Source organism: Lepidochelys kempii, chromosome 4, assembly GCF_965140265.1.
Source record: "Lepidochelys kempii isolate rLepKem1 chromosome 4, rLepKem1.hap2, whole genome shotgun sequence".
NCBI lineage: Eukaryota > Metazoa > Chordata > Testudines > Cheloniidae > Lepidochelys > Lepidochelys kempii.
Window position 1 is genome coordinate 135,525,429 of NC_133259.1, and position 25,208 is coordinate 135,550,636.

The 25,208-nt window shown below is 50.6% G+C and overlaps 1 protein-coding gene across 3 annotated transcripts in view; it reads right to left on the reverse strand.

Annotated features, from left to right (window-relative positions):
* Positions 1 to 4,266: 4,266 nt before the first annotated feature.
* GFRA4 (GDNF family receptor alpha 4) overlaps positions 4,267 to 25,208 on the reverse strand; it is a 133,883-nt gene continuing 112,941 nt past the window's right edge. Inside the window, exons 5-8 of one of the 3 annotated variants that reach the window (XM_073342976.1) lie at positions 17,424 to 17,533; positions 16,037 to 16,171; positions 13,381 to 13,538; positions 4,267 to 7,996 (exon numbers count right to left, since the gene is read on the reverse strand). In XM_073342976.1, coding sequence (XP_073199077.1) covers positions 7,853 to 7,996; positions 13,381 to 13,538; positions 16,037 to 16,171; positions 17,424 to 17,533 — 547 coding nt within the window. In that variant the 3' untranslated portion in view covers positions 4,267 to 7,852. Of the gene's footprint in view, positions 7,997 to 13,380; positions 13,539 to 13,686; positions 14,402 to 16,036; positions 16,172 to 17,423; positions 17,534 to 25,208 lie in introns of those variants that run through there. The other 2 variants (XR_012158785.1, XM_073342977.1) reach the window with 2 other exon arrangements.

The window sequence follows — 25,208 nt, forward strand, 5'->3', positions numbered from 1 at the left end:
AAAGTCTGGCAGGCTGGAGTCTCCAGCACTTCTATCCATGGCTCAGAGACCCCTGAGATACTAAGATGGGGACAAATGCACTGGATAAGTAGCTGCAAGTGCAACAAGAATTGGGATTTTGTCATTTACTCCCAACACACCTATTTCCAGCTGTGCCTTATTAGTAAAAAACAGACGCCTCCCTGTACCCACGAGGCAGGTTTGCTCAAAAGTTTCCCACGGTTGCTACCATCAGTTCATGGCTACAGGAGTAAGTGCCAGCAGAAGCCGGAGTATGGATTCATTCAGAGATTCGAAGGGACAGTTGTGATACGTTAGTCTGATGTCCTGTATAACACAAGCCATAGGACTTCCCTGAATTATTTGCTGCTTCAAGTCAAATGGCTGTGGATGAACTAGAGCGGATTCTTCAGGAACAAACCCATCTGGATTTAGAGGGTTCTGGTTTAAAGGTTTTTCCGGTGGTTCATTAGCCACAGTGCTAAAAATGTAAGCCGCATTGCTCGTTTGAATTTGTCTAGCTTCAACTTTCAGCCAGCTCCAAGCAAGACTCATCCCCAGGTAATCATACAGTAGCACCCAGATGCTTGCTGTTAGATTTATTATCCCTGCCTTACAGATGGGGAAACCGAGGCACAGGGTGTATAAAATCACTTGCCTAACATCACGCAGCTAGTCTGTGGCAGTGTCTTCCCCCTTAGACCATCCTAGCCATCCATGCAGCACTAGGAAGCTCTATTTCATTGCATCTTCCTTTATCTTACAGCATTGTGTGCTTGAATCAGACAAGACGACCCTAAACATAGCTGCTGAGCACGAGTCCTTAATTCAGTATGGTCTCCCGCCCCGCCTCCCCATGAGACCCTGTTCACCAGCAGGAGCTAAGCAACAACAACAAAATGCCATTGAGCTTTACGCATGCCTGTGGGGCCAAACATCTGTCCTTTCCCGCTGAAACCGTTTGTGCCGATAAAAGTAAAATCAGCTTTGATTGTGCACTTCGCTCGCTCACCCCTTTCAGCACTCACAGCTGCAAGTGTTTTTAGGTTGCAATATATAACAAACCCGCCTCTCCCACCCCCCCTTTTATTCTGTTAGGGACCCACCGCTGTGCCCAGTGATAGAAGTTGCAGACTGCTGCAGCAAGCTGGGTGTCGCACTCTTCCACCCAGCTACTGAAAATGATTTTTCCCGTGAGATCTCCTGTCCCAAAACACTGCTGGGCCCGCTCCTCGCTAGGTATCATGGGCCTTCCCGCCCGTGGGCCTGGTATTTAAGGAGATGGGCTGCCACTGGTACCTTGTCAGCGGGCATGATGTAAACACCACGTTTCCAGCCTTCGCTGTGGTCAATTCCGATGTAGTGGACAAGTGGCTCACGAAAAGATTTAGCTCAGTGGCTCTCAAACTCTGGGGCGGGAGCGGCTCACGACCCTGTTTTAATGAGGTCGCCAGGGCTGGTGTTAGATTTGCTGAGGCCTGGGGCTGAAGCCAAACGTCCAAGCCCGGCCACCCAGGGCCAAAGCCAAAGCCTGATGGCTTCAGCCCTGGGAGGCGGAGCTCAGATTACAGCCTCCGCCCACCTAGGTTTAAAGCCCTCAGGCTTCTGCTTTCCCCCCCCGCCCGGGGCAGAGGAGCTCTGCCTTTGGTCCCCCTTCCCGGGGGTCACATCATAATTTTTGTTGTCAGAAGGAGGGGCACGGTGCAATGACGTTTGACAACCCCCTACATGACACCGTGCCTGCCTGGCGCCTGCTTGACATCACTCAGGGGGTCTTTGCGGGTGTAGGGGCTATGCACAGGGGGTAGATGGGGGGACCTGTGACACACTGCTAAAAGAAATTGGCCCCGGGCTGAGTAAGAGTGGCAACTCATTTGTTCATACAAGTGACCAAGTTAGCATCCAGCCAGGCCCTTGCTTATCAATCACTAGGTAAAAGGCCACATTGCCTGGCAAGTTGCACATCATTATTCAAAGGCAGGGGATCCAGTTTTAAAAAAAACCCAGCTCAGGTCCCCGTCTCCCCTCTGTTCCCCCAATCATCTGCTTCCCTTCCTGTTGTTTGATAGTTAATGAGGATTAACATCTTTCCATCGCTTACACCGGCGCTGGTCTCCAGACTAAACTTCCAGACCCTGCCTTCAAACCTTGAATGGGAGTAGGCTTTTCGTTCCAATTTCGCCTTGATGGACATAGAGTCTAAAGAAACCAATAGGGAAATTCCTGCAGATGCTTGGCGTGTCTGCTCAGGAGCTGTGTTCCTAAAGCCCTTTTTCTTTTCCTGAACCAGAAATCCCTTTGGTGCTCCCCTGCATTCTACTAAAATCATTGCTGACACATGCGATGGTTAACGTGTCCAGCCATGCTTCCTCGGCTGAGCAGCTGGTGACATGTCTAGGGCCCTCTCGCAGGAAGCCACAAACGCTACCCTGCAGAAAGTAGGTTGCCTACAGGGGGTGCTGTTCTTGAGGTGGTAGATTACTGCTGTAGTTGACGAATCAGCCTGACCACTTCTGGTTATTAACGCTCCTAAAGCAAGCTGGGCACGAGGGCCTTGGGTGGGTTAATCTTGGCTACAGTCCAGGGTTCGGAATTGCATCCTACTGCCCAAATTTTCCCCTGTACTTTTAATCTGTTAACCCAGCGGTTCTCAACCGGGAGTCTGTGGCCCCACTGGGGTGGGCAGAGGCTGTGAGCCATTTCAGGGGGTTCTTGAGCCCCAAGACCCTCTGCCCCATGGGGCTAAAGTGAAGCACCCTGCGGGGCAGAAGCCCTGAGCCCTGGCACCCCACAGCCCCACCCCAACCCACGGGAGTAAAGCCTCAAGTCCCTCCCCACCACACACACACTGGGTCCTGGGATTTTTATAGCATGTTAGCGGGGGGGGGCTAAGAAAGCAAAATGTTGAGAACCCCTTCATTAAGCTGTTGGTCCCTGTCCTAAATGGTGCAGGACCCCTGTGTGCTTTTAACCCTCTGCGCTGGGCTGATCCAAAGGTGACGCTGGTTTGGGGGGTACAATGATTTGCCTGAGTCTCTATTAACAGTCCAAGGATGCACAAATGTTTTCAGTTAATACCGTCATAGAGTTTAAGGCTAGAAGGGACTGTGACACGAGGTAGCTGACCCCCTGTCTAACGTAAACCCTCCTAGTCAGGCTCACCCAGCTCGGACCTTGGCGGGGGCTGTAGGGGCTACCGTAAGGCACACAAGAAAACACCAGCCTTATCGTCAACCTCAGCAGAGAGACCTGGGCCAGACAGCAGCTCAGGCTGGCGCTTGTGCAGAGCCCACTCCTCCAGCCCAAACAATTGCAGCCACCGCCAAAAAACCGAACCAGCACTGTCAGCTCTCACACAATGAGCCCGGCCAGCTCAGGGCGGGCCTGGCAGACTGGCCACGCTCATGGGATCAGAGGGGAAATAAAGAGGAGCAAAGGCTCAGGAAAATGCATGTGTGCTTTATTCATGTACACGTTTGAATACTGATGCTTATAGAAGTTTAGTTACGTACAGATTATATCCCCGTAGTATACGCTAACATCAGCCATTCAACCCCCCCGCGAGGGCACACACACAGTCTCTCAGCATCACCTGCCATCACTTGTTTTATTGCCGAGATTATTCCTTCCCGCAGAAACGCCTTCCTCACCAGGCGCTTTGTTGTTTTGGCGATTGCGTTACACAAGGTGTAAGGAATTCCCAAACCACTCCAGAAATGGCATGGCCCCTCAGAAAATACAGCTCAGCGATGCCACAGAAGTTTGCTTTATTAAAAAGGACACATCTTTGTGCTTAGGAAAGTCTGTGGGGTACGTATTAGTCCGTCTCAGCCCCTTTCCAGTGCAAGCAGATACACCAGGGGCCCTGGTTAGTAGAGAGAATTGAAAAAATTAATCATTTTGAGCATTTAAATTTTTGCGAACATTTTGGCCCATGGCAAAAAGGGAAACTCCCCCCACACACACTCACAAAGTGATCATATTTTCTCATTGGATATAAGAACTGATTTAAAAAGAAATGGCAAATGTTGAAATTTTTAATGATTTTTTTTAATCAATTTCAAATACTGATGGAATGAAATGATCACATAACAATTTCATCCGGTTTTGTGGTGAGAGAGAGAGAGAGAGAGAGTGTGTGTGTGTGTAAAAAAAGTTGGCTTGAATTCTTGTGTTAACCCTCCCCACAACATCTTCTCCACCTGGCCATTGCTTAGCATCCACAAGCTTTGCATTTTTAAATTGAGGGACCCCCCCCCTCCCCGCCCCCTCAGTCCTATAGGTGTAATGACACCTACAGAGCTCCCGGCCCGATCTCTGCTGACTCCATCCAGCGCAACCAACAAAATACTCAACAGTTTGCTCATTTCATCCAGACATCAAATTGCATCCACGTCCATTGTAGTTCTGTGACCCCCGTTTGCAGGCGAACCCATCCCATACTTGCCAAGGTTTGGATGCCATAAAACGTGGGGCTTTCACAAGGGGAAGAAAGTGAGGGTGAGACTTTTGCCGCCATTGAAATGTGTTGGCCTTGCAGCGCTTGCAAGGATGGTGTGGGGAAAACAATAACCATTTGGCTTACAAGAACTAGGGCTGTTTTGCCCGAACACTACCCACCATATCTGAGGCGTGAAACGTGACAGCTTGCTTTTAAAGCCCTGGGTTTGAAGGCCCCCATTGAGCGCAGCCTTCTGGAGGCTGAGACTGGTCACTGCCTGGTCAGCCGACCCTGCTGCTGCTCAAAAAAGTGGTGCTAAGCTGGGGTACCCAAGACAGCTGACACCAGGTCCCTCAGCCAATTTATACCAGCTGAGCCGCTCCCCCCTTACTTAGAGCTCATGCTGCCCTGCCAAGCATGTGAGGACTAAAATTCTCCACACCGACATTAGGGCTGGAATGACGTTTTCGAGTGCTGCGGCTGGCTGGAGGGAAAAACCCTCCCGCACTTCCAGCACACATATTGGCTAAGGAAATGGGAGCCCAGCCTTTCAAAAGCCCCAGAGAGGTGAACTGGACAGTGGGGTAAGTTCCTAGGCGGTGGCCATGGAAACGCCCAGTCTAACCCATAACGCGGCCTGATTACATGGCTCAGCACATGAAGGTTGGGCCGGCAGCCGGTAGCTCAGGCTACTGCGGGCAGAACGGCAGGAAATGGCCACACCTAGTTAAAGCCAAGGAGCGTGGCACATAAAGGCCTCTTATGAAGTAGCTTCCTGGTACACAGGGAAGAGCCTTGTCCAGCTGTCATTGGGTCAGCAGTCAGATCCTGCCTCTGCTGTGCCAGCTGTTGTCAGGCTTTGCACAGCACAGCTGTTAGTCGTGTCACTTCACGCACTATTAGGAGGCTCGCCCACGCTTAGGCTGCTACCAGGAGCTATATAGACTAGGCTTGTGCATGCCCACCTCATCCCACTAAAAACACAATGTACCACGAGCTGTGGCCACCGCCTGCTGTTCTCTGTAGCGCTCATCTTCCCGGCTGGGTGCATGACACCAACCGGCGGGTATGTCTGCAGCCAGCTTTGTTGTTCCACATTTACACCTGCTGTCCCTGCCCATAAGCCCTGATTTTATGAAGACCTCTGGGACAGCTGAGACCTCTGTAAAACCAGGCCAATGAGACGTTACTGTGCTAAGGTGCACCACGGAAAAACAGCTTTGGTCACTGCAACCCAGGGGTGGTGGTGGTGGGGGAAACATAACAGGACTTTGGTTACACTAGGCTCAGAACTCCAGCGCATCACTCCAAAGTAAGTATTAACTGGTCATATTTCATGCTCGACTAAGGGCCCGGGAATGTTTCTCTTCCATTGCAATTTTCCTTTAAAATTTAAGCAATCGAGCTAAGAAATCAACTTCTGAGGGGACTGGGAGAGGAGGGCAACGGACTGCAGCCAAACCCCTATCCTGGGCCTTGTGCGTGCAGTGCTCCATTGGGTGGTGCTCGCGATCCCCACCTGCCACTGCTGGGCCCTGTCAAAATCCTTCTGACAAACCCACATGTCAGGAGAGGGCTGCTGGTGGCGCTGGAGACATGTGACCCAAGGAATGTGCTTCTCGAACCCAGCCGCCCAAAGTGCTGGAGGCCCTCAAGAAATGCTCCTCCATGGGGCAGCCAGGCTGAGCATTTAATGAGGGGGCAATTCACCAGCGTCTCTCTGAGCCTGATCCAGCACAGAGGCCCCTCAGCTCGGCCACTGATGTCAACAGGAGTTAGGGGCTTACTCATGACCCTCAGGATCATACGCTGTATCTCCACAGAAAGGTAGGGGTGGCCATGCGGGCTCAGACCCATGGTCCATCTAGCCCAGCAGCCCGTCTCTGGCAGTGGCCGGCCCCCAATGCACCAACAGAGGAAGGTGCAATAAATCCTGCAAACAGCAAGCATAGAGAACACTTCTTCCCAGATCCTATTATTTAGAGGTTGACTTAGCGTCTGAAGAATGAGGGCATAAGCCAACCTAATGAGAGCAACTTTGTTAGCTAACTATTTAACAAGGTGAATCAGAGCAGGCCATGCCCTGATGCATTTAGTGCCTGGATCATTTCATACGGCAGCTGGGTTTTTGAGTATCCCCAAGTGGCCATTCGTCTGGGTGAGTTGGTTGGTTGCTAGGTCTCCACTGAACCTTTTCCAGCCCATCTTTCATTTCTGTGACTAGAGATACCAAGTAACCCACTGAACAGCCTTTGTGTCACTAAGGGCGTCTACACTGCAGTAAAACACTCGCAGCTGGCCCATATCAGCTGACTCGGAGCTATAAAATTGTAGTGTAGACATCAGGGCTCATGGGGTCCCAGGGCCCAGACAGCTACACAGCAATTGTATGACGCCAATGGCCTGATCCTGCTGACATGGGCCAGCTGCGGGTGCTCTATTGCAGTGTAACCACAGCCTTTAAGACCAAACAACTCGCTTGTCACAGGTGAGCACGAGTCAAGCGACGTGACATCAGTCCTTGCCTGGAGGCTTACACATACCAAGAGATTATAAAAAGACTAGCGTTGTGTTGGGACAGTATATCCTACTCTCACCGCACACTTGGATGCGACAAAAACTACCCCAAAGTCTTGACAGGGCCAGTTAAGAATGTTCCGGGCTCAGAAGGGGACGCCACCATGAATTGCCAAAGCCGGCAAAATAATGGAAGGCGACACACGTGTTTCTTCCTGAAGACCATTAACGCATGAACATGGTTTTCTACAGGAGAGGGGAAAGGGTCAGGGTTTGGCTGGGAGTTACACGCCAGCTACACAGGATGCTGTCAGGCATGTTGAAAAACCAGCTAGGTCAGGGATCGCACAGTCCTGGCTTTGCTGTATCCCGCAGAGATGCCTGGTGTCTCCTTGGCGGGCAAAGGCAATGCCTTGCTGACAAAGTGGATGACGGCCTCAGTCTGAGCCAGGGATGGGGTTCTGTTGGTCCTCCCGCAGCTCGGGTCACTGTGTAGAAAGTTGCATGGCATATCGCGAGACCCACCACGTCCCCGTAGGCCAGAGTTTCATGAAACCTTCCAGACAGCTCATCTGTCAGGAGTCTTTCCTCGCTCGGCTGTTTCAGGAGAGCTCGGGGCCTCTGAATCTCGTTTCTTGTGCTGGGCTCTACGAAGGGGCCTGTCTGTGGTTCTGCCCCACCATGGACATGCTACAGGGCGCTGGAGACGAGAAGCGAGCCAAGGAGGGGGAAGGGTGACCAGGAGTGAGCTGGTGAGGCCTTCAATTTTACAAAATAGAATATGTTGGCTGGGGTGGGGGGGGGGGGGAGAAGGGCAATTTCCACACACGCCCCGCCCGCCCCGCGACGAGACGCCCCAAACAGAGTCACCGCTTGCCGCGTGCTCGCTCCCTTTCACATCGCAAGCAGGAGTGGCGCAGCGAGAGCCATGGAAACCCACATCAGCAGCCACCCCGCAGTGCAGGAGGCTGACGCCAAGCCGGAGGTTTCGGATGCCAGTTGGGTGGAGCCCCTTAGGAGTGGCTCCTCGCCAGGTCCCTGTGAAGAGAATGGAGACAATGCTGAGGGTGAACCCCACACTCATCCTCCCACTCCGGGAAAAGACAGGAGCCGGGCACACCCCACAACATTTAACGGTGTTGCAGGCAGGGAGGGGTGTGAGGGCCAGGCTGATCGAGGCCTGTTATGAAGCATTGGCCTGAATTCTGGTCTCAAGCCAGCTCTGTTGAAGTCGATAGTTACACTGCGGTGAGGGTGGAAGCGGCTCTCATCAGCATCTAATGGAGGCCTTTCAGAATCAGAGCTCGGGACAACCATTAACAGGGCAAGCCCTGGAGCAGAATGGCCTGACAGTGACTTCACTTTAGTCTGAGGCCAGATAACACAGGCCGAAACACCTGGAGGCTCCTGGGTCATCAAGTCCAGTCTCCTGCTATCACAGGCAACCCTCTCATGCCATCCTATGGCTAAACTTACCATGCCCCATATTCAAATTAGAGGGGTTGTTTGCTCCCTTCCCCCCATGCCCGCTCCTACTGGGAAGCTGGTCCAGAGCGTCACTCATCTGATGGTTAGAAACCTTCTAATTGCCAGCCTCTGGGTATTCCTGGCTGGTTGATCAATTTGTTCTTGAGCCAACACTGTCCTTTAGTTAAAGTGGTTCTTTCCCTTCCCTGGTGTTTACCCCGCGTATGTATTTATAGAGAGCAACCCGATCCCCTCTCAGCCTTTGCTTTGCTAGGCTATAACCGAGCCCAGCTCTTTGAGTCTCCTTTTATACGATGGGCTCTCCAGTCCCTGATCACCCTACTTGTGCTTCTCGATGCCTGTCCCGTTTGAATTCATCTTTCTTGAATATGGCGACCAGAACTGTACCCAATTGTCCAGATAAAGTCTTACCAGTGCCTCAGATGATGGAATTAATCCTTCCCTCTCTCTGCTGGAAATACCTGGCCTAATAACATAGCTCTCCCTGCTCAGTGACTGTCATCAGGTGCGTCCATAATACAGAGTTAACTCAATGATCCAAGGTCCAGTTCCCTCCCTGGTGTTGGGCAGAGGAGTAGCCACATAGCGAAATGGCAGGGTTTGCTGGAGTGTTTCCTGTCTCCACTGGTTTTGTGTGGTGCCCATGTACCCCACACACCTGCTGGGTGTGGTGTTCTGTCCTATCTAGTGGCACCAAGACCAGCTAGAGAGAGACAATTAATGAGTCTTCTCTACAGTCTTGGCTAAAAGCCATATGGCATGCCTTGGTTGACTTCTGCGTCATATGGCTTTTAGCTCATGCAGTAGAGGCTTATGCACTGAGCTCCAGAAGTCCCAGGTTCGAGCCAACCTCCCGGCGACCAGGGTCCGTCAGTGTTACACCCAGACTTTTGGGGCGTATCCCATGGTTCACAGCCCCTCAGGTTCTCTCACTACAGCTCATACCAGGCCTCTGATCAGAGCCATCTCTCCACGTATTAAGAGAGAGGTGGGGTTTAGAGGCCTTTTTTGCTACTTTTGTGTAATCAGCTTAAGTGTTTCCTGTCCCCCAGAATACTGTTCCCAGGAGGAATGAACACAGCAGGGGAAGCTCACCTTTAAGCAAAGATGCAGAAGTCAACCAAAGCATGCCGGTTGGGGACGTTATGGACACTGGCTCTGCAAAATAGTCCTGACATTCACAGAGGACAAACACTTTTTGTGCTTTTTTTAAGGCTTGGTTTACTCTTAAAAGTTATATTGGCAGAGCTCCCAATCAGGGGTGTGTGAAAAAAAACACAATGTCCCAGTGACATAGCTATGCTAGCAAAACCCCCAGGGCGGATGCAGCTACGCCAGTGGAAGAGAATGTCTTTCGCTGTAAATAATGTCATGGGGGGAGGTGGTGTCCCTACACCGGCAAACAAGGCCTTCTGTCAGCGTGCGCTGTGTCTACAGGCGGGGCCTGTTCTGACATAGCTATGCTGGCCTATGCTCTGTAGTGTAGACGTAGTCTTAGAAGTGGGAGGGGGAGGAGATGGGGTAGGAGGAGTTTAAACTACGTAGGATGAGAGTTGCTTTGGGATGAAGAATGACTTGGTGTTTGTGGCACCAGACTGGGCCCCAGGAGAGCTCGGTGGAGTTCCGGGGAGTGTCATTGATTTCAATCGGTGTTAGGTGCCCAGATACCACTAAGGATTTATGCTTCAGTTCCCCGTCTGTATAAAGGGGATAATAGCACTGCCCTGCCTCACGGCGGTGAGGGGACATAAACTCCTGAATGACTGTGAGGTGCTCAGACACTACCCTGGCAGGAGCCATAAAAGTACCTAGTTACACACAGGAACAGCCATGCTGAGTCAAACTGATAGTCCGCCTGGCTCCGTATCCTATCCCTGGCAGCGGCCAGTGCCAGACGCTTCAGAGGGAATTAACAGAACGGAGCAATCTCGAGTGAGCTGTCTCCTGTCGTCCAATCCCAGCTCCTGGCAATTGGAGGTTTCGGGACAGCTGGAGCATGGGGGTGGAGCTGTACTTTGAGTCCCCCACTTTATTGCTGGCTGGGCATTTAATGCATGGGGGTGGAGCTGTACTTTGAGTCCCCCACTTTATTGCTGGCTGGGCATTTAATGCTTAGTGACGACATGAACCACGTCCCAGGTCTGAGCAGCCATCTAACGTTTGGATGCTGATCAGGATTAGCCTTCCTCCTTCAGCCTGCACCATGGGACTGGAACTCTCCTAGGAACAGGCTCTTCCATTATACCGCCGGAAGGACCAGCAATGCCAAGGGACAACTTTTCCGCTAGTGTCTCTGCACCTCCACGCCCAGGGGGAACCAAGAAGTGCAGAGATACCTGAAATGGGGGAAAGTTACCGGCACGTTTTCAAACCTCCCAGAAGCCTGTGGTTGCAGCTGGGCTTGAGCCCTGGGTGAAGGTTTGAGGCTGTTTACTGTATTCTCTCCACCCTGCTGTGTTTGTCCCCAGTGATCCCATGCAATGTAAGGGCAACACGTGTAACCCCATGCACGAGGGAGCTTGCTCCACAGGAATGCGAGCCAGGGCGGCAGAGATTGTTTCTTGCACATCTAGCCGAGGCTGTAATCTTGGGCGATTAGGTCTTCACTGCAGAGTTAATAGCCCATAGGGTCAGCTGCCAGGTCTGAGCACCCAGGGTAGCCTCACTCGGGGGGGAGCAGCCACACAGCAAAGCCACACTCGAGTTACTGTGTCCTCACTGGTGCTGCCCCCCCATCTGTGACTGGGGACATATCCCATGGCTCTGTGTGCTGAGATGCTCTAGGATTGTTTCTGCATCAATGGCAGGAGAACTTGTCTGTCCTTTGGGGGGGATGTGTGGGACAGCACTGGAGGACTATCCGCAGACGAGTGATTTTGCCCACATCCTCACCGGCAGAGTGGGTGGGTTCCAGCCTGCGTTAAAGTGGAGCCCAGGCTTTAAGCTGCACCCCCAGCTCTGTAAACTATTCTAGGCTTCAGGTACCTCCAAACCCAGGTGAAAGGCTGCAGGGAGAAGGCTGGAGCCCATGGAGCCCAAGCAGGGACCCCACGGGAGGCACACGATGACCTCTTTACCACATGAGCTTTACCTCACCTGCTGAATTTCTAAATCTGCACAACGCTTAGCAATGAATGTGGAGGCCTCCCTCCCAGAATGGCAAACCCCTTACCATGTTAACTGGTTAACAATTAACTCACCTCTGACACGTCCCAAAGGCTAAGCTGGCTCCGTCCCTACTAGAGGGGACGTACATCCAGAGCTAACCTGTAGAGGGTTAGGGCCTCTCTTCCCTGGTTGGCTAGCTTGCTCTGGGGGCTCAAGGGGTATTTCCCCTGTCGGGTCCCACCCGGCACCATGGCAGATAGGGGCAAGCTGGCATGGATGGATGGCTCAGGGTTGCAGGCCGGAAGAGCTGTGGGGCTTTTACTATGCTCTGCCAGTCTATTCACGTGTCTGGACAGGTGCCAACCTATTGGTGGCTAAAATAAAATCAGCTCCCCCACCATCTCAAGGTGTGGGTCACCGGGCCCCAGTGCTACTGCTTATTCCACTTTAGGCGTCTTCCCCTAATTTCAGACCGCAATCCAATTTACAAAGCCCTCCATGACTCGTGTATAAACTTCAAACGGCACAAAAGCCCCCTCACCACCACCTTCTTGCAAGATTCAAAACGAGAGGGTCGAGGGGTTTGGGCTAAAACCCAGAAGAGAGCCTGGGTTAACTCTGCAGTGAAGAGACACTCCCCAAGAGGAGAACAGCATCTTTCATGCAACTCAAAGGCCAAATGCAAAGGGAACTGCTGGTAACAAGCTAAGCCAGTTCTGTGTGTCTCTGCAGGAGGATGCAAGTACAAGCCAAAATTGTGGCCATCTGCACTGTGGTGCAGATAAATAGATCTACATGTCAGGGACAACCTGCAAGGTCCTGACAAGCCCTCAGTGCTGCTGCAGCTGCATTTCAATCTTCTCCACCTCGGCCACAGGTAGGAAGTGGCAGGGGCTTGCTGAGTGACCGAGGCGTTTCTGACATGCTGGGCTATTGCATGGCAGGGGAAGTGCAAGTGGGAAACAGGGCTTCCCAAACTCTGCATTGTGGTTCCACTGAGCCTGAAAGACAGCGAAGGCCAGCTGGTCCAGTCCACGTTGCTGGAGCCCAGCCACTGGGGAGCTTCTGTTATCTGGCATGCAGTGAATCGGGGGCACTGTTGTTATGTAATGATGAACTAACTTAATAGTTCTAGGACTGTAGTACGCAGTAAACCAGGGTTATCGTTTATTTAAATAATAATCATTGAATATTACTATCGTACACAGAGGCTACACTCAGCCTAACAATAAAATACTACTACTAATTAAACAATATTTTTCTTGTGTCTAGAACCTTTCAGTTGAGGATCTCACAGTGCTTAATGAACATTAATTAATAGTTGACATCCCCAGGATAGAGCAATGTTATTCCCATTTTACCAGTGGGGAAACTGAGGCACAGGGTGGTTCAGTGACTTGCCTGAGGTCACACAGCAAGCCCACAGCTGGGCCAGGAATAGAACCCGGGAGTCCTGACTCTCAAGCCTCTGCTGCCCGCAAAACTATTAACATCACTTACTCCTATCATGACAGACGCACGGCACACTTAGCAGGTGACAAGCTCACCAGAAGAAGAGGAGAAGAGTGAGGTCAGCATGGCCTGATGGTTAGAGCTGAGTTTATTAAAAGAGCTTATAAAGGAGGAGGGCTTGGGAAGGGCCTGAAGGAGAAGGGCACGGTGTGGAAGGGGGGTCAGGGAGTCTCAGGTGAGTGGCAGGGGTTGAGTGTAGAGGGTGCAGAGGGCAGCAGAAGGAGGGAGCTGAGGTCCAGGAAGCCGAGGGGGAGCGTGAATTTGCTGCGAGCGCCAGTACAAAGGCTCCGTGAGCTCCTCGGTCTAACCCCTACCTTGGTGGGCTGGAGCCGCTCAAAGATGTTCCCTCTGAGGGTGGTGGCGGCTCTGTTGGAGTTTCGCTCCTGCTTGTACATCTGCGTCGTTGGGGGCACGGACGGGGCCAGAGCCGCGTTCAGGTACGTCCCGTTGCCGAAGGCCAGGATGGCGTTTTCTTGGCGAGAGGGGGAAGAGCTGTCAGAGCAAAGCTCTCGAGGAAAGTGTTAACATTACCCCCCACCCCCCCAACCTCTCCGGCCACCCCCAAACCAGCGCCTCCCTCCCCAGAACAGGCTGGGGCACGGACCAGCCATCGCCTCCCACTGCCGCTCCTGCCAGCCCTGCCTCCCTACCCAGTGCTGCCCTGTCTGCCCACCCATGTGCCCTGACTCCACTCGCGGGTGGGCGGGGAGCCATGGGGCGGCGGGGAAAGCAGGCCAGTGGGGACAGAGCTTCCCAGCAGGGTGTGGGGGACAAAGCCACTGAAGGCAGAAGTTGCTGCCTGGCCCTGCTGCCCCAGTGGCCAGGAACTCTGCCCCCTCCACGCGGAGTGCGCCTAGGGGCTCCCTCCGAGCATGGGAGAGGGGTTGCCCCACGTAGTGTTCTGTCCAGCCTCTGGGGGCTTGGCCAAGGACACAGGTTGATGAGCCCGCTATGGTCTTGGCTCTTTTCACTCAGACAATAGCGGTTCGGGCCCTGCTGCCAACGCCCCACCTGGGGTGAGCCGTTACACCTGCCAGACCCCAAGAGCCACTGAGCACAGGACAGGGAGCCAGGAACCTCTGAGTTTTAATGACCCAGTTCCCTCTGTGACCCCGGGCCAGCCACTTACCTGCACTGAGCCTCAGCTTCCCCTCCCGTAAAAATGGGGAGGACTGTCCTGGGGGGTGCCGAGAGGCCAAATTCAGTCAGGTTTGTAATGCCCTTTAGAAAGGCTAGGCATGGTCTCCCGGATTCTGTGGGAGTGCGTAAGTTTGGCAGCCATTTCCACTGCCCCACACAGCCAAGTCCCGCGGGCAGTCCGACCATCAGAGCCAGCTGTGGATGGGAAGCGCCCGGTAGGCTGGGTTCCCCTTGGCTTTTCCCCAGGTGGAGTCGCCTACGGAAATGTGCAATGCTGGCACCCTGGCATCCCCCACCCACTGACCCCAGTGCGTTAGACCCAGCGATTTCAGCCAGGAGTTAGGCCCAGATCTTCAAAGGCATTTAGGAGCCTAAGCGACTCCATGAGGGGCTGAGCGGAGGGAATCGGGCCCTGGGGGCTAACCTAAGAGCGATACTGGATGGGGCATAAAATCAACATGGAACCTTCCCTCTTTCCTGGGCAGAGCCATGGGGGCTGGCACATGCTGAGCAGCAAGGCGATCGCTCACAGCAGAACGTATGCAGTAACATCAGGGCATAATGCATTTACAGCAGCGGTTATCCCAGCGGGCAATGGGAGCTGCGGGCCCTCACGGCATCTCGAAGGCTCAGGCTTTGTATGGGAGCAGCTCACGTGGGCCGCTCAGCCCGGCAGCCAGCTGCAGATTCTCTCCAGCTAGAGGATGCACAGGATTCCCTCTTAAACATGCACCATGCCACACCGTGCCGTCAATACATGGCCTCGCATAAAGCCCTCTGCCCACTGCCTGATGGTGCTCTGCGGCTTCACAGCCCAGCGGCTGCCTCCTCGCAGGTCCTGACGAGAAGCCACCACACAGACTTGGTGATGCGTTCGTTATCTGAGCACAGGACGGCTGTGGTTTCACGCAGGGTCACGCTGATGGGAAAGCCTGGCTGAGAGAGGAGAAACACGCAGCCCTCTCCGGCCAGAGTAACAGCAGAGCAGGAAAATGCTGGTGAAGTTAGTTTCTCTTGGCACAAATGTTCCCCCTTGTCGGGTTTTCTCAAGCGTGACAGTCCCAGGGCCTCGCCGGTAGCTGCTGGATGGAGCGCATGTCGTCTCAGGATGCTGATGGATTCTGACATCTTCAGCGCTTGTTGTCTTTTCCAGGGCTATAAAGACGTTTCTAGCCAGTCTACATAACTCAGACAGCCTCACACTTCACCTTCTCCGAGCTGTTTCGAGGGCTAGGACATCCATTTTACAAAACAGTCCAGCAGGCGGCGTGCTGGCGAGGGATAGAGCAAGCCCGCTGAGCTCTCCTTGGGCTACATTTTAAGTGTACTTGTGACTAGTACAGGACAATGGCTAGGACACCAGACTGGGAGTCCGGAGAGCTGGGATCCAATCCCAGGGCTGACACTGCCCTGCTCGGTGCTCCTCACTTCACTTCACGTCTCAGTTCCCCTCCTGCCCTTTGATGGCTTTGTCTCTGGGAGTACTCGGTGCTCCTGGAAAACTCAGAAGGGCCAAAGTCCGGCTTGTCTAGCGTGGATGTGCCGGAGGTGAGAGGGCACTGGGAACCCCAAGCGAGCCCCGGGGCAGCTGTAATTTGCCTGGGCAGCACGAGGACGAAGGCTAGCCGTGTCATGTGTAGCACTCCTAGCCTGTAGGGGACATGTCTGGGGGCGGGCAGGCACAGGTAATGCTCTGACCACTCCACCTACCACCCGGCAGGTGCAAAGCTGGTGGCAGGACCTCCTTTCACATGGCCTTTCCGTCCCCCTTGCGAGAGGCGCCCAGGAGCCCCCCAGCCCCACAGTGGACTTGCCCCATCTGATACGTACGGAGACAGACGTTGTCGGTGAACAGGCGCAGAAAGCTCTCGCACTCCTCCTGGCGGTTGCCACTGGCATTGCAGGTGCACCAAGGCGCGATGCTGGCGGTCGAGTTGTCGATGTAGTTCGGCGTGATGGGACTACCTGCCAAGCAGGACGGAGCAGGGCTGCTGTTACTGGAGGAACCAGCTGAGAACCCAAACTACACGGGCTCCCCAAAGCAAACCTTCCCCCCACTCAGCCACGTTCCTGCGGGTTCCACGCTGCTCCCCTTAGATCTGCCAGGACCTCTTTCCCTTTGTGGTTGACCTGCTAAGAAATGGGGAACCTTGCTTCTTTCCTGGCCATGTTTCCAGGTCGATTCTGCTTTGTTCACATACCCAGCACAGCCCACGGTTAGAGGCCAGGGTGAGGCACTCAGCTAGTGACATTACACCCTCACTTCACTCCCTGTGCTACAACACTGTAGGTCTTCCTGGAGTCCTTAGTCTGCCTGGTGTGTAGCCCTGGGGTACGCAGCAACCCTAGACTTCCACACAGTCTTGTTCAGACAGAGACTTTACCCATAGCCATGGACAGGTCAAGGCTCCAGTAAGGGAGGATTAATACTGAATGGCTCCATAGTCTCTAAAAGTTCAGGATATGCCCAGACTAGCCTCTCCTCCCCATTTCCCTAGCCCACTTCCCAGGCTCCAGCAGCAGTCAGCTGGCTTTTCCAGACTGAGTCATGCTATACTGAGAGCTCCCGTCTCAGGCCTGAGCCAAAGCCCTCTGAAGCCAATGGAGGGGCGTGGAGGAAGGTGGTTTATACCTGGCTCCACCAGCGGTGGCTGTGACGTGATTGGCAGACGGGGTCTGCCTGATGACCTGGGACTGCCAATCCATGGACGCTCAGGATCTGGAAACATGGGGGAGTGGGGACTGATGTTCCAAAAATATGCCACGCTTGCCTTTGTTCTTTGGGAGCATTCAACACGAAATCTTTAAATATCTTGATATCATGTACTGTACACTATACGGAGCATGGGCAGGTACCTCTCAGGTGAGGATTAAGGAGTGACACCTTTTCACCCATTAGGACCAGACCTGGGATCTGCTTCCTGGGTCCCTTTGAGTCAAATCTGCTTTTTCTGCTGACCCACCCAAGTGACTTGTTACCTGTTAGCCTTGCAGAGCCAGCACAGTGATGGGAGAGCAAGCTGGATTCTCATCTGGCTCATGGGCATCCTCACCAGGATTATCAGAGGAGCTCTGATTGCAGAATCTCTGTTGTCAGTGAGGATGCAAGAGGCAGAAGGGACATGGAGCGTGCTCATTTGATCTGAGTGGCGAGCAATGGTCCAGAACGGGAGGTGAGAGAGAAGAGGAGAAACAACAGAAGGGCACAGCCTCATACCTATGATTCCTGTGTACGCCAGCAGACAGGCAGCGTAGTTCTCCCTCCTGCAGCCAGTCGCAGACTGCGGGGAAGGCTGGCAGTTAAACTGAAACTCTGCATATCGGGACCTGCATTGGACAGAGAGCGTAAAGGGAAATGTCACCGCTACTTAACTTGCTGCATTCACTGCACTTGCATATAAATAGGCCCACTGATATGCTCGCTGACTTATGTCCTAAACGACCTAAAGTGAATAGCTAAGAACGGCCATACTGGGTCAGACCAATGGTCTATCGAGCCCAATCTTCTGACGATGGCCAATGCCAGGTGCTTCAGAGGGAATGAACAGAAGAAGGCAATTATCAAGTGATCCTGCCCCAGTCACCGAGTCCCAGCTTCTGGCAGTGAGAGACTTAGGGATACCCAGAGCATGGGTTGCATCCCTGACCATCTGGGCTAATAGCCATTGATGGACCTAACCTCCAGGAACGTCTCTAATTCTTTTTTACCCCAGTTATAATTTTGGCCTTCACAACATCCCCTGGCAATGAGTTCCACAGATGGACTGTACATTTTGTGAACAAGTTCTTCCTTTTGTTTGTTTTAAATCTGCTGCCTATTAATTTCATTGGGTGACCCCTGGTTCTTGTGTCATGTGAAGGGGTAAATAACACTTTCTTATTAACTTTCTCTCCACCATTCATGATGGCATTGACCTCTAGCATATTGCCCCTGAATCATCTCTTTTCAAAGATGAACAGTCCCAGTTTTTTAAATCTCTCCTCATATGGCAGCTGTTCCATGCCCCTAATAATTTGTGCTGTATTTCTCTATTCTTCTTCCAATTCTAATATTTCTTTTTAGATCATCTGCAAACTTTCCCATCTCACTGTTTACCCCTTTTTCCAGATTGTTTATTAATATATTGAACACCACTGGTCCTAGTACAGATATTCCCCCCTCCCCCTGTTTACATTTCTCCACTTTGAAAACTGACCATTTATTCCTACTCTTTGTTTACTATCTTTTAATCAGTTACTGACGCATGAGAGGACCTTCCCTCTTATTCCTCTTAATTTGCTTAAGATCCTTTGTTGAGGAACTTTCTCAAAGGCTTTCTGAAGGCCCAAGTACAGTATATCATACTTGGATCACCCTGGTCTACATGACTGTTGACCTCCTCAAAGAATTCTAATAGATTGGTGAGGCATGATTTCCCTTTACAAAAGCCGTGTTGACTCTTCCCCCAACATATTATGTTCACCTATGTATGTAATAATTCTGTACTTTACTATCATTTCAACCAACTTTCCAGGTACCGAAGTTAGACTTACTGGCCTGTAATTGCCTCTGGAGCCTTTTTTAAAAAGTCAGCAGTACATTAGCTATCCTCCAGTCATCTGGTAAAGAGGCTGATTTAAGCGATAGATTATATACCACAGCTAGTAGTTCTGCAATTTCATATCTGAGTTCCTTCAGAACTCTTGGGTGAATAGCATCTGGTCCTGGTTGTTGGGGGAGAAGGCATATTTAGGCCTGACAGAAGCCAAGATTTTAAGAATCTGTTCTGATAATGTTTAACAGTGTAAGCATAAGTAGAACTGCCTATGTGTAAGAAATTGCGGAATAATCATGTTTGTGAGACCAAGAGAAGATAAAGTGACTAAAAAGCTAGATGGATGGGGTGGAATTGGAGGAAATTTGGTGGCCTTAGAAAGTACTGAGGCAGAGAAAAGGAGATAAAAGAGATATAGGAACCCTATAAGGAGCTAGAGCTTTGGGAACTTCAGCATTTGTTCATATGGATATCACAGTATTGTGGGAGGAAAATCAGAAAATGAGATTTCGGTTACAGAATCTGTTAAAGTTAAATAAACAACAGAATGAGGATATAGGGGAGGATTTAAAGGATATTCAGGATTTTAGGATAACAGGACAGGTGTTTAGGGAAGTCGAAGCAGCAATCAATGAAATGGGAAAAATCCTGAACCAACCTCACGTATCAAAGGTGATTTACCTGTTCATGGGATGGCAGCTTCCTAATACAGGAGCTACACAGGTAGGACAAAAGGAAATTCAAGGTGGGGAAGTACCTAGGTTCATAACAGAGAAGATGCTAGAACAATGGACAAAAACAGAAGGAGCTTGATGCAGGGTTAGGTGCTGCTCAATGGTCTGTTATGCTGAGAAAAGGTGCAAGCTTGATGAAACATGGATTCTTTCATGGACGTGGGGGGGGAGCCGGAAAGCCCTAGATACTTCATGTTGTTCCAAGAGGCATGGTACCTGGTTATGTCATTGTGATGTACTGCAGAGTACGTTGCCGACATGTGGGTCCATATGCTGGCAAAAAACCCAGAATTGCACAGTAGGGATGAGGCAATGGGGACAAGGTCAAACCAAGGTGGCAAAAGCTGGAGAAGGCAAATATTGTGTACCCTGTTGGGTTGGGCACTTCCAATATGGGACACAAACATGCTATTATGACTGGCCAATGTTCTGCTTAGATCCAAGAAAGCTTACCCGAATAGAGGACAAGGCAATTTTTCCCAGTTCCCCAGCATGAGTTCCACAATGTATCAGTTGGTGGCCCCCTGACTGGTACTGCCCTGAACAGCTAAGCCATGTCATACAACAATTGCATTGAATGTGCAGGCCTTAGCGGAAAGGCATCCAGAATGTCTGTGGACCTTAAAGCAGGAGAGTCGAAATATTCCACGTGACGTAGGATCCACTGGGAAATGGGCCATGGTAGGAGTTAGTATACGACATTGGGGAAAATCCGTGAGTATGCAGGATACCAATGGGCTTTGTGCAAGTCAAACTAGCAGCAGTGTTAATCACATCGATTTAGAAGGATAGGAGCTTGGTTAGGCAGCTGGGAAGGAGAAGAGTATATGAAATGCAGGCTTTGATGAAGCTTTAGAAAGGATTTTATGGCTTCCCAGTGGGGAGTGTAGGCATATTTAGGCCTGACAGAAGCCTGCTGTGGATTTTAAGAGTCTGCGCTGATAACATTTAATGGCATAAGCATAAGCAGACTGCCTATGTGTAAGAAATTGAAGCATAATCATGTTTGTGACAACAACAACAAAAAAGAGAAAGTAACTAAAAAGCTAGAATTGAACGGTTTGAACTAACGCTAAACCTGTACTGGTGGGTGAGGAGAGTTAACATGGAAATGAGAGACCAATACATAACAAAAGATAACTGAAAGTTATAAATAAGTTTGTATAACAAAGGAAAGTTGAAACTAAATTATCCAGTGCTGGAGGCAACTGTGATGAGATCATTCCAATGAGTTTCCCATTGGTGAGAAATTGATCACTACTTGCCGAGTGTTTTGCCTTAATAAAGATTTGTTAGACCCTTCTGCTGAGTAAGTGAATCTCAGTCCAACACTGGTGACTTATTACTGTTTAATTTTTCAATTTGTTCCAAAATCTCTTCTACTGACACCTCAACCTAGGATAGTTCCTCAGACTTGTTACCTAAAAAGAATGGTCCTGGAATCTCCCTCACATCCTCTACAGTGAAGTCCGATTAAAAGAATTCATTTAGCTTCTCCGCAACAGCCTTCTCTTCCTTGAGTGCTCCTTTAGCATCTCAGCTGTCCAGTGGCCCCATTGTTTGGCAGGCTTCCTGCTTCAGATACACTATTTTTATTTTTGCTGTTGGTTTATTTCTTTTTCTAGCTGCTCTTCAAATTCTTTTTTGGCCTGCCTAATTATACATTTACACTTGACTTGCCAGAGTTTATGGTCCTTTCTATTTATCTCAGTAGGATTTCACTTCCAATTCCTAAAGGATGCCTTTTTGTATCTAACTGTTTGTTTTTGTTTTTTTTTGGGGGGGGGAGGAGGCTTTTACCGTTTTGTTTGATTTGGGCAATGCCTTTAGACTGAGCCTCTATTATGATGCTTTTAAAAGGTTTCCAAGCAGCTTGCAGGCATTTTACTCTTGTGACTGTTCTTTTTAATTTCCATTTAACTAGCTTCCTCATTTTTGTTTACTTCCCCTTTTGAGGTTAAAAGCTACTGTGGTGGGTTTCTTTGGCATTTTCCTCCGTATAAGGATGTTAAATTTAACTGCATTATGGTTATTACCGAGCGGTTCAGCTTCTTGGATCAGATCCTGTGCGCCACTCAGGACTAAATCAAGAATTGCCTCTCTCCTTCCAGGTTCCAGGACCAGTTGCTCCAAGAATCAGTCATTAATGGTGTCTAGACGTTTTCTCTCTCCATCCTGTCCTGGGGCGACATGTTCCCAGTCAATATGGAGATAGTTGAAATCCCCCATTATTATTGGGTTTTCTGTTTTTGTAGCATCTCTAATCACCCTGAGCATTTTTCAGTCACCATCACCAGGCTGGTCAGAAGTTTATTCCTACTGCGATACTCGTGCTATTCAAGCATGGAATTTCTATCCAGAGATTCTGTGGTACTGTTGGAGTCATTTAAGACTTTTACTGTATTTGACTCTACACTTCCTTTCACATATAGTTGCGGTGTCCCCGCCAGGCTCAAGAAGGCAGGCTGGAAGGCAGGTTTCCACTGCCTCATAAGGCTACATCAGCTCCCATCAGTGTGAGCTGCTGAAAATGGCCAAACAGACCCAGACTCCTGTACCAGGTGACCCTCCCCTTGCCAGCTCCCCCAGGCGAGCAGAGACCCTTGCCAGGTGACTTTATTGCCAAGGTGACCTCTCCCCTGACAAAGTAGCTCTCCTGGATAGGAGCTCTCGTCTTTTCTGGAGTGATTACATTTCAGTGGTCAACCGTTTTAAGTCAATGACACTCTTTTGTTGTTCTTTAGCCACCAGCTGGTGGGATTTCAGCCAGCTTGGATGTGGCCCATTTCCAACAGTTGACAAGAAGGGGGTGAATATCAACAGAGGGAAAATTACTTTTTGTACTGTTAACGAGACTCACACCTTCTTGTCAGCTGTTGGAAATGGGCCACATCCACCCTAATTGAATTGGCCTCGTTAGCACTGACCCCCCCACTTGGTAAGGCAACTCCCATCTTGTCATGTGCTGTATATTTATACCTGCCTATTGTATTTTCCACTCCATGCATCTGATGAAGTGGCTTATAGCCCACAAAAGCTTATGCCCAGATAAATTGGTTAGTCTCTAAGCTAGCATGTGTGTGCACAAGGGTTGCCGACTACCCGGATCACTTTGAATTCAAGGGGTTATAGCGGGGTATAAAATGGGGTTAATCCGGTATTATTTTACTCTGTTTCTTTAAAGAGCTGTGCTTTTGTTCATGGCTCTCATTTTGGTTTCTGTGCCTTCTGCAGACTTTGACCGGATCTCACATTTCCTTGCTGCTTCGGACATTGGCTCCAGAGGATACATTTATTATCCGTTCGGAGACCAACGAACTAGCTAATTAACAGCTGTGCTATTTTAAGGCTGTGAAATCGTTCCCATCCTCCAGGAAATCAACACAGTCCCCTCTGCACCTCCCTTTCCCCATCAGCCTAGCTTATTTGTGTTTCCCCAGGGGGGGAGTAAACACTGCTAAATTTCAGATCCACTGGCTAGCTGTGTGAAATCCTATAGTACCTACCTGGAGTAATGGCTGCTGGCTCCTCTGGTTTGCCATTTTCAGATAAAACTTAAGCCAGAGGGTCTAGCCACTCAGTCATTAAAATTCCTATGGTGGAAATTCCAATGTGGGGAATTATGTTCTGCTCCCCCTGCAGTTTCAATTGGAGAAATTATTTGTCATTCCTCCTCTTTAAAAGCCAAGTGCTGCAGGGTGGTTAATGGGCTCTACCCCAGAAAGAGCTGCAGCAGGGTGGGTAAAGTAACTCTCTCTCTAATCTGTAAAGTTCTTTGAGAACCTTAGGGATGAAAGTAGCTATAATGAAAATAATAACTAACACACACACACACGTGTTGACACACCTGCCCACGTACATATAGTGTCCTTCATCTAAAAGGATTTTTTAAAACATAATTTCACCCTCCCCATGCTGCCATGAAAGAGACACTATCATCCCCATTGTAACTGATTTGTCCAGGAAGTCACTGGCAGAACTGGAAATAGAACCCAGGAGGGCCAATGTCCAGTATCCTGATCCAACTACTAGGCAGCACTGCCTCCCAGGAAGTGGCTGGCGTTATATCACACGCAAAGTACCAGCATTCTCGAAAGGGAGAATTTTACCACTGCCGGCTCTTTGGTTAAGTTGGAATGTATCCATTTGATTGCTATCATTATTTACTTACAGTGCAGCAGTGCCCAAGCATGGACCAGGCGCTTTCAGCCACATGGGATGGCACATTCATTCTCTAATGGCAGATACTGTGCCACAGGGGCGAGATGCGAACCAGGAGGCTAGATGAACAGGATGTGGGGGGGGGAGAGGGTTACAGAAATTGGGCCACACCGTTACATGGTGGGTAGGGTTCCCCATTAAGTACACAACTAACCCCACTAAAATCCCCTTCCAGCGCAAATAACAACATCGTGTTCATTTTATTTGCCTTCTAATTTGGGGGGCCTTCGGAGTACACTTATTTTCAAGCTTTTCTTTGCAGTCATGAAGGCTGGAGACTTAGCGTTCATGAATAAAAGTGAGAGTCTCGCGCAAGCTTTGGATTCCAGCAGATGGGGCTGTCCAAAAACCACCACCAAGTAGCACAACACAAGCAACAAAATCGCAGGAGTTGGCAACTCTGAATGAGGGGACAGAAGTTGGTCCCCGTTCTGAAAAAGCTCGGGCTGCCGTGCGCGCACCTCTTTGCCCTCCACAGGGTGTGATTGCAGCTCATGAAGACATCCCCGAGCTAGCTTAACCCAGCTAGCCCAGGTCCCAGAACAGTAAAACAACAACATGGACTTCAACTCTGACTGTTGTGGCAAATTGCCGGTACGATTACGATGGGTCCCACACTTCCTCTTCGGGGGCGGGGGGGGGGAAAGAGGACTTTCAGGGCACAGTTTCCTGCCCCTGAACTAGGGTATTTACTGTCCCACTAGTAACGCAGAGAAGGGTAGTGGAGAGGGAGGGACCCAGGCCCTTCCTCTACTCCGGTCCCAGCCCTGGGGCCCTAGGGATAGTGGTAAATCACTTGAACTAGTGCTTCCTTCCCCTGGGCTACTTCCCTCTCCTGCCCTTCAGCTTGTGGGGCTTCCTGCCTTCCCTCTGCACAAGCCAGGTGTCTCTCTACCTAGGGTCTGTCTTCTAGCCAGCCACGGCACTGCTCCAACTCCTTCCCCCAGTTGATTGAAGCAGGGGGGTTTTATCAGGTGACTGGCTTCCAAGTGCTCTAATTAGCTTCAGGTGCTTTTAATTAATCTATAGAAACCTTTCTTCCCTCTACAGGGAATAAGGCTTCTCCTCATCCTGGGATTTACATATCTCTCCTATATCACTCTCCTGCTGCCTTCTGGCCACACTGTATCACACTGTTCAAGCTTGTGCAATTAAGTAATTACTAAGTAATTACTTGGGCAGCTAATCCATGCTGAAACTCATGCTGCTTCTGCTTCCCTGGCTAGCTAGATTCAAGGTAGCTCAGGGATGTCTACTCAAGCTTTGATCGCACTCCAGGACTGCAGCGTAGACACATAAAAGCAGCAACTCCACCAAAGAGCTGGGGAAGGCATCTTGGAGCAGGGATAAACCTCCTTGAAAGAAGGCAGCTATGGAAAGCCTGGCACACATCGTGCATCGTGGCCTTTCCAGCGAAACTCTTCTGAAGCTTTGTGGCTTTTAATAGAGGTCTCTGGAGAGAAATGACAAAGGGACCAAAACCAACCCCTCACAAATTATTTTTGGCCCAGG